Here is a 9061-nt window from a genome sequence, read left to right as displayed (position 1 = left end):
GCCAACGCGAGGCTTCTTATCCCGGCAAGCACCGCGCTTCACGCAGGTTGTTGTTTTGCCAGGGCCTCGCCAGGGCCTCTGGGAGTCGTAGTCTTCGGGAGACGCGGCAGGCTGGAGCGAGATTTGTGGGCATCGCGATGTCCACGCGGTGGTTGCTGCGATACGGCGGCGCTGCCCGCGGGCTGATGGCGGCTGAGCGGCGCGGTGAGGGGACGGGACGGGGCCCTCCCGGGCGGTCGCGGCGCTGGTTCTGCGCTGCTCTGCGGCTGGGATGGGCGCCTGCCGGGATAGCGAAAGTTGCTGGGGTTTATCAGGGATTGCTGTAGTGATGGGTGGTGGATTACGGACCCTCTGTAGATAACCGGAATGAGTATTTGCACCAGTTGCTCGCTTCCAGTTTGTTTCATTAAAGACTTGCATTCAGATATTGAAGCGATAAATGCCACAAGAATAAGCTGAGAGCTCACAAAACACTGAAAAGAGACTGCTGCCCCAGCTTACTCGTGGACATTAATTAAGTGGTCCTTGCCGAGCCCTGCCGCTCTCTCGTGTCATCCAGTAAGCAAGTACTTTGCAGATTACAAAAAAAAAAAAAAAACAAAACCAACCCCCCATAACATTCTAATAAGAGCTATGCTTTAAAGAGTCGGTATCCCATAGTTTTAAGGGTCTTGTGCAAATCAAAGGATGGTTTCTATTGTTACCAGAGAGAAGTTAAAAAGGAAACGAGTATGGCCAGCGGTAACAGACCTCCCACAGCTCGTTCTGCTTCAAGAGCAGGAATAGGACTGACCTCTTCATCAAGGCCTGCCTCTTCATCAAGGACTCCGTCAGCAGGCAGAATTGGAACAGCGGTATGTTAGAAAATATTAAAAATATATCATTAATTTTTATGTATTTAGAGTCTTGTATCTTGTTTTTTGGGGTTTTTTTTTTCCTTTAGTACCAAGACCAGAGTGAGGAGAAGTTCTTTTTTTAAGAAGATTTTAAGATTTCAGTTTTGTATAAAGTTTTGCTAGCCTTGTCTGGAGGGGATCAGGGACATCCTGCATCCAGAGTTCACCTGGGAGACCTAAATATCGTTAATGTTGCAGATAGATGGAACAATGAACAGCTGCTCAAAAGCAATCCCTTACCTTCTACAGGAGATATTAATTTGAAGCTTTGCTTCCCTGAAGAGATGCAAATGCTATAAGATTCCTACAGAAAGAGTGTAGAGACTAATAAGTTTTTAACTGCTTTGGCAATTGCTTAAGGATAACAAAGTAATAATTCAGACTTGGTAGATTTTTCATTTGTGTTTTTTTTTTTTTTTGATAGATGCCTCTTAGTACAGCAAGACCTGGCTCTCGTGGTGGTTCTTTAACTCCTGGAGGAGTTTTATCATCTCAGATTAAAGTTGCAGACCGTCCAGTGACTCAACAGGGATTAAGTGGAATAAAAACTGCAATGAAAGGTATTTTATACTGAAATCAGCCCTCAAGATGTCTGCAAACATTTTGAAAGAATATTTAGGTTTTTAAAGGAAAGCTTTTCATCATTGTGTAAATTGCAGAGTGAAGAGCTGTGATTAAAAAGAGGAGCAAAAAGAAAGAGAAAATTAAAGCATTCCTCTTTCTGTCATTAGTCTTGGTAGCCAAAGAAGATAAGCATTTTTTTTATAACTGAGCTCTCTTTAAAAATAATTCAAAAGACTAGAACAAGGTTGTTGTGTCTTCTTCCATCACTACAGAATACTTAAAATACTCTATTGCGTAGTAACTATTTGTATATTTGTACTAGTAATGTTCATCTTCACAGCAGTCCAAAAATGTCTTATTTCTTAAAATTACATAATAACCATATAGGGGCACTAAAAGATATTAGTTGTACATTTTTTAATGTAAATTTTGCAGATTGTTTTCCTAATTTACAGTTCATCTGAATTAGGGGTTTTTAAACAAAATATCATATAGTTTTCTTTTATCAGGTCCTCAGAGACAAATAATGGATAAAACATACTACCTTGGCGTTCTGAGGTATGTCTTAACAACATACATTTGATGGTCTGTTCCTTTTCAGACACAGAGTTGAAGCTTGACAATAGCATGCAATAAGTGGTGTTCACTTATAATGAACTTTTATAGGAGTGCTGCTGTAAAAGTGAAGGTTATTTTGCGTGTAGATATTCTGTAGGAAGAAAGGAAGTAGGTTCATTTGAGCTTTTGTTGTTAGGCTTGCTAAGTTAAATGTTCTCTCATGGCATTAATAAGAGGGAGGGTCAGTGATTCTGAGCTTCCACCTCCAGTGTTTATTACATCTGATAGCTGCATTTGTAACAGGTAGCATTGCAAACAAAACATTTTTTATTGTTCCATTTCAGATGGTTTGCTTGGATTATACATTCAGCAAGCAATGACAAAGGCAAGACCTTGTGCAAACTACTGCATGCAGGATTTTATCAGTTGCTCATATTACACTTTTGAATAATTAGTCCTAAAAGATGTAATTTTAAGTATGGATGATACCCACATTCTGTGAAATTACACTTTATTTTTTTTTCTTTCCACATCTGTTTTACCAGCAGAGACAAAAAGCTAATTAAAACATTTCATTTCATACCAAGGTTTTCCAGCAACTACTTAGGACTTTATCTGATACAACCATTTTGCTTTTTTCTATACCTACCTCTTCTTAGAAATGCTGAGTTGAAACAAAGTGCAGTGTGAGAGAAACTAATTGCAAATCCCCTATCATAAAATATATTTACAGTTCTAGATGTGCTTTAGTTGCACATACAAATGTTAATGATTCTTTTTTCTTTATTTTTTTCAGAAGTAAAACAAATGAACTTACAACAGAAATTAATAATCTGCAGGAAGAAGTAGAAATGTACAAGCAAGAGAAATCTGTTTATTTGTCCTATGAAAAACGGTGAGATCTATTGCAGCTAATGCAGTTCTAACTTTCTGAGTCACAAGACCATTTCAAGTATTGGGCAGACTTCAAGGAATCAGTGAATAGTTACTATTTTCATTATTTTATTTTTCCATATACAAATATTTCCATTTGAAATTTGACTTTTTTGTTTCATATTTAGGGCAGAGGCTTTAGCTGGTGAAATCAAAGATTTTCAAGGTCAACTAGCAGACTACAACATGGTATGCTGCTGTCAAATTTTGATACTGAATGCTCCCATTTATTCTCTTGCTGATTTTGTACTGCTTTTGCTTTATTCTGAATCATTTTTTGACATTTCTGTGTGAAAATATACTGGTTAATACTGCCTTTATTCAGTTATTGGAAAGGAAAGAGATGGAAACAGAGGAAAACAAAAAGTGTACTATATATTATGAGAAGCATCTGCATATGGATTTAAGAAATTGGTGCTGTGTAATATTTCAGTGCTTAGAACAGCTATATATAATGATGATTATTTCTAAAAATGACATGTAATCTATTCAGATTCCCAAATCATTTTTTCGCCAATTGCAATAACCAAAATTTGCTGTGTTTTCATTAACCCTCTGTCTGATTTTTTTTTTTTTTTTAAAGAAAAAGGGAGCAGTAACAGTTTGAAATTCTGTCTTGTTTCAGGTTGTGGATATACTTAACACCAGTACAGATATGGCAGAAGTGATCCGTGATTACAGTATGGTAAGAATTAAGATATTTGCTATGGTTTTACAGTGAAATGATGTGTTACTTTCTTGGTGCTTTGATGTGTGACATATCTAAAAAAACATAGCACTGACTTAAAGCTTAGCCATTTTTTTCCAGTTATTCATAATGTTGGCAACATGTTAGCAGTAAGTCAGTTGCCTGAAGTCTTGTGTTAACAGCCCCATGATAGTTTTCTGTGATTTACATTTGAAAAGGGTGTTATCCCAACCCAAATTATGAGTGTTAAATTATCTTTTTTTTTTTTTTTTTTTGGCAGCACACAACACTAGTATTAGGGAGGCAGATTTAAGCAGACTGTGCTGCCTTGTAAAGCTGCCTGGTCTTCTGGACATTAAGTTCTTTTTTGTCCTCAGCCTTTTAAGTGTCTCCAGTGTAAAAAATAATAAATAGGTCTCTGACATAGCCACCACAAAATCAAAGATTTTTGTTCATGTTTTGCTTTCCTTATTTATTTTCTAATACAGCCTCTAAGTGTTAAGGCATGAATGGCATTATGTGTATTTTATTTCTTATGATCAATTCATCCATAAACAATATAAGCCAGTTTCAGTAAAAGTTGTTTTGGTAACTTGAAAGATGACCTGAATATTTCTTGGTCAAAACAACTTTTTTTTTTGCTTGCATATGATTGAATAATAAAGATACAGTGTCTGTGTCATAAAGAGAAGAATGCTTTTCATCCCATCTGTGTATTTTTAAGCAGTATCATAGTGTTTCAGGAATAGATCCCACAGAAATAGTAAGTGAATCAATTTCTCTGGAAGTACTTAAAAGATGTATACATGTTGTTGTGGTTTAATGGTGGACTTGTCAGTGCTGGTTAAGGGTTGGACTTGATGATCCTAAGAAGTGTTTTCCAACCTATATGATTCCATGATTTATTACAAACTTGATAGTATTTAATTTTTTTTTTTTTAAGTTAAAGGTTCAGAATGACCGAGACACTCAGAATATAGATAAAATTTTCACAGAAAGACAAGCGTAAGTACATTAAGTCTATGTTTTTCATTTTTGAATAACTCAACTTCTCATAACTTAGCTTGGGAAAATTGAGATGTTACCTGTTACTCTAAGAGTGCAATGCATATCATGAGTGATACCTGAACAATTTCAAGATGATATGCCAGGTTGTAGTTGGAGTTCCTAACATTAAACTCTGGTTATTCTTCTGAACATAATTACACTGCCATCCAGGAAGAGTTAGGTGGCAGTAGAGACTCCTGTCTTTTTGCAGTCTGCTGTCAAGTTTTGGGAGTTTTGTTGCAGAGTAGCGGAGTGAAAAAAGCAAGCAGGAGTGGGAGCTAGACCTTTGCCTGGCTAGTAACACAGGTTTGTGCAGAGGGAAAGATGAGGATGGTGAGATGCTTGAAATAAGAATTTGTAAGCCATGAGAACAGCTTGTGTAGTGATAGGCTGAGAGAGTGAGTTTTTGGGGTAGTTGATTTAGACACAAGAAAGGTGGAGGAGAAAGCTGTATAATCCTGTTTGTTGCCAGGGAAAGCAATCTCAGCAATGAGATTTTATGTATCAATAAGAACTCCAAAGCAACAAATTTACCAGTTAATAATATCACATTGTATTAATACTGCGGTTTTCAACAGCTCACAAGTGTGTCTGTTCCACCCTGAATGAATCTTTAAGTGTTAAGAAAATATGAAGAGAAAATATTTGGTTCAGTGGCAATGCAGTAAGGGTAATTTGTCATTGCACTGTACATACACATTTCTTGGGAATACAACAGTTTGTCTTTCTTGCTCTGCTAATTTGGGTTAAAAAATACCCAAATGCTCCATTCTCTGATTGTGTTAGTTTTCCCTAATAGCCTTCAGAGACGTTACAGCATTGATTTGGAGCCAGACCCCAAGTCTGGCTGTGGTCTGCTTCAGCATTTTAGAGAAATTATTTTTCTCTTCTAGACCTCTTCACAGTGAAAGCATTAATGATTATGCCAACTTCACCTGCTACTTTGTTCATGTTGAAGAATATACAGTAAGCCCCCCAAAATAAGTATCCAAACACGTTTTTATAAAAAGTGGATTATGAATATTTTTTTGCAAGTTTTGAAGTATTTGTTGTGCCAATAATGCACACATATGACCCCATTTTTTCACTGCATGATTGATGCAGCAATATCTTGTTAAGGATTTGGCAAGATTAAAGGAGATAGACTGCATAACTTCATTCTGTACTGTATGTAATAAAGCATAAAATTGAAGTACAAGTGTGCTACGTTTTTGAAATGTCGGTTCAACATCCGTTGTTTAAGACATTAACGCTCCTCATTTACATAAATATCTATGTATTTATCCTCAATAAATCCATCTTCTTCATCTCCACATGCATGAACTTTCTCAAATACTACAATGGGTTCTTCACTGCTTGTGCCAGATATTGAAGGAGAAGGACTTGGGTCAGCTGAGAACTCCTTTTCAAACATCTCTGAGTCATTTTCTTCCAGTCGACGGTGACGGTAGCTGATTAAGTAGTGATACCATGCTGGACATTTTACAGCAGCAAAAATCAGGAGTGTAGTGCCTAGGACAAACCCTAGGACACCTGCTAGGAAGGTCCAACTTTTGCCAACAGGTGGTAACTCTTTAAAAAAAACAAGAAAAAAAAAAGAATCTTCATGAGAAATACTAGCAAGAACTCAAGTATGATTTTTTTCATAGTTAAATTGAAAGCTCGCAAAGTAAACCTTGATAGGGGAATGACTGAGTGTCTCCAGAGGTTTGTTGTTGCTGTGTTGTTTGGGAGTCATTAGCATCACAGAGACTAATAATGTATGTGCATCACATATTTCCTAGCAGAAATATGTGATGTACATACATAGAAATATGCGATGCACATAAATATCCTATTTCCTACCTTGCATATTTATAAAAAATAATCATTTCAAAGTCTATTTCAAAGACAAAGCTCTGGGGGCATATAAAAGATAAAAATTATAATTACATATAAATATTTTTTTCCAAAAGTTAAATTCCAAGATTAGCCTTTGGAAAAAAATAATCAGTAATTGGCTTCAAATTCTATTTCCCATGCTTTACATTTTATGTGATGGAAAGGTCTGAACACTAAAATATCATGTCTTTTGTTTGGCATGTCTTTTCAGTTGTGCTTCTTTAATAATAAAAATTTCAGTAAACTGTAGTTGCCAGTAGTATTTTTCTAGAAGCTGCTTTTGTGTGCTGGCCACTACCCTAAAATAAATTGTAAGGCGGTACAGCTAAATAAATGTGTCACAGTGGTAGTTTATAATTTGTGTGTATAACTGTAGATAATTTTCTTGCTGTAGCCAGAACAAAGAAGTAAACCATTTCAGAATGGAAGAGTTAACTGACATGTAAGATTAACATTGAAAGGTGAGGAGACTACCACTGAAATTTCCAGGGAGTGTGCAACAGGCACATTCACATCCTTTACACTGAACACAGTTAGGATGGGAGTAAAATCTCTAAGTTCATGCTATCATGTTTTAGGGAGACAACTACATCTAGAAAGTTGTTAGTTTGGAAAAAGCAAATTTTTTTTAAAGTTGCTTCCCTTGTTCTGTTAGGCAGAGATCTAGGCAATTATCTGAATTTTAGGGCTTTGAAATTTCATCATAATTTTTCAGTATCATTTGAGAGTTCTGGGGTTTATCTGTTTTGAACGCTTACTCTGTAGACCTTAACATTCACTGCAATGTCTGTGACTGTCTACCAGGACATAGAAATATGCCTGCTCTGTAGCCCTGGCTTTTATGGAAGAGTCAGAGTGTACTAGGGATGCAAAACAGTACAAAGTCATTGAACAGCAAATCAAACAGCTCATAAGCAGTAAAGTGAAATATCTGTATTACCTGCATGAGTTCCGTTGTTTCCAGTGATGTTGTATGGAGTCAGAGCTGTTAAGGCACTACTTCTAAGATTAACAGCAGGAGTGGAAGTTACAGTGTTTTCTAAAGGAGTATTTTCAATTTTGCAGTCAGCTGGTTGGATAGCTGCCATCTTGATGGAGATTTTTTCCATGTTTGGGAATGTACATGTAGTGTTGCTTTCATTTTCTGTGAATGTGAGCAGTGAAGAGGCCATGAGATGCTGGTAATTTTTTGGCATGCTAAAAAAACCTTCATGGATAGCTATTGTATTACTGCATAATATGGGTAAATTGATGGTTGATTTTATCCATATCAGAAAAAAAAATGCACAGTAACCTTACTTGATGCTCTTACCAGAACTTACCCAATGTCACGTTGGAGTCAGTTAGCCATATCTGTAAGTCAAGGAGGTCACAGGAGCAGATCCATGGGTTTCCAGCTAAAACAATTTTAACCAGTTTAAAAGATGATTTTATATGAAAATATTTCAGAAAATTATACTGTAGATTTAAAACTGTCAGGCTTTCTAGAGAAGTAAATGTATCTGAATCCAGTTGCGCAATCCTGTTATAGGATAGATTCAGCACTGAGAGTTGATTTAATCCTGCAAATGCTGCTTTATGAACTGTGCTAATACAATTGTTGCTAATATCCAGAGTTATGAGATTTTTCAGATTGTAAAAACTGTTATTGTTCAGTACAGTAATGTTGTTTTCATTCAGATGAAGTTCAGTGAGGCTAATAAAACGTCCAAGAATCTCTTTGTCATGATCTTCTAAAGTGATTTTGTTGTTTTTGAGGCTTAATTTAGTAATGTTTTGAAAAAGGTTGATGGAAATATTAAAGAGGTTCTTTGCAGACTCCTCACAAGCAACCTGTTGAAAAAAGAGAATGACAACAATTAAATACCATAGAGAAGTCTACTAAAGATAGTGTCTCAGTGAGGACTCTTAAAGGCAAGAGAGAACTATCTTCTGTTTTTTCAATTCAGTCATTTTAAAAGAAAAGTCATGCTGCTCTTCATTAAGTTTTATTTGCATCTTTCTGAATTAACTCCTGGTCTGGTGAGAGAGTGGAATGAATCCTCCTAGTGTCTAGAGACCTGATCTTCCAGAGGACTTAATGCTTAGCTCTGTGCTTAGATGCATGGGTCTTTATGTGATGGTGATCCAAAATGTAACCAGCTTGTCATGCCATTTTGGAATTAATATTTTGAATGTACTATTTGTTGGGTAAAAAAGACCTTAATCTGGAAAGAAGGTGTCATAGAGGAAATTTATTCAAAACTGCAAATTAATTAAAATATACTTTCTAAATGTATTCTTTTAAAAAATCTATGTTTGCTCTTAATTTTAAATAATGTCTTTAGAGCAGACCTTCAACTAAACATTTGCTATATATCTCTATGCTATAGCACTTAATTTTGGTTTTCTGTGTTAAAGTTTAGCATAGCTAGAGTTTTTTCTGATTTGAGTCTTTGCTCTCAATACCTTGAAATATTTTTTTTTTCTGAGAAGACTATATTTATTTAGATAT

At 35.9% G+C, this 9061-nt stretch overlaps 1 protein-coding gene across 4 annotated transcripts in view; it reads left to right on the top strand.

Moving 5' to 3' along the window:
• The first annotated feature begins 28 nt into the window (after nucleotides 1-28).
• The window catches only part of IFT74 (intraflagellar transport 74), a 35860-nt gene continuing 26827 nt past the window's right edge, over nucleotides 29-9061 (top strand). Inside the window, exons 1-8 of one of the 4 annotated variants that reach the window (XM_041401115.1) lie at nucleotides 29-204; nucleotides 708-854; nucleotides 1321-1456; nucleotides 1970-2018; nucleotides 2815-2913; nucleotides 3080-3140; nucleotides 3577-3636; nucleotides 4589-4644. In XM_041401115.1, coding sequence (XP_041257049.1) covers nucleotides 732-854; nucleotides 1321-1456; nucleotides 1970-2018; nucleotides 2815-2913; nucleotides 3080-3140; nucleotides 3577-3636; nucleotides 4589-4644 — 584 coding nt within the window. In that variant the 5' untranslated portion in view covers nucleotides 29-204; nucleotides 708-731. The other 3 variants (XM_041401113.1, XM_041401114.1, XM_041401116.1) reach the window with 3 other exon arrangements.

This window comes from Onychostruthus taczanowskii, unplaced genomic scaffold (assembly GCF_017590055.1).
Source record: "Onychostruthus taczanowskii isolate IOZ18803 unplaced genomic scaffold, ASM1759005v1 scaffold185, whole genome shotgun sequence".
NCBI lineage: Eukaryota > Metazoa > Chordata > Aves > Passeriformes > Passeridae > Onychostruthus > Onychostruthus taczanowskii.
Note: the sequence above shows the minus strand (reverse complement) of the source record. Positions and strands in the feature narration are given on the sequence as shown.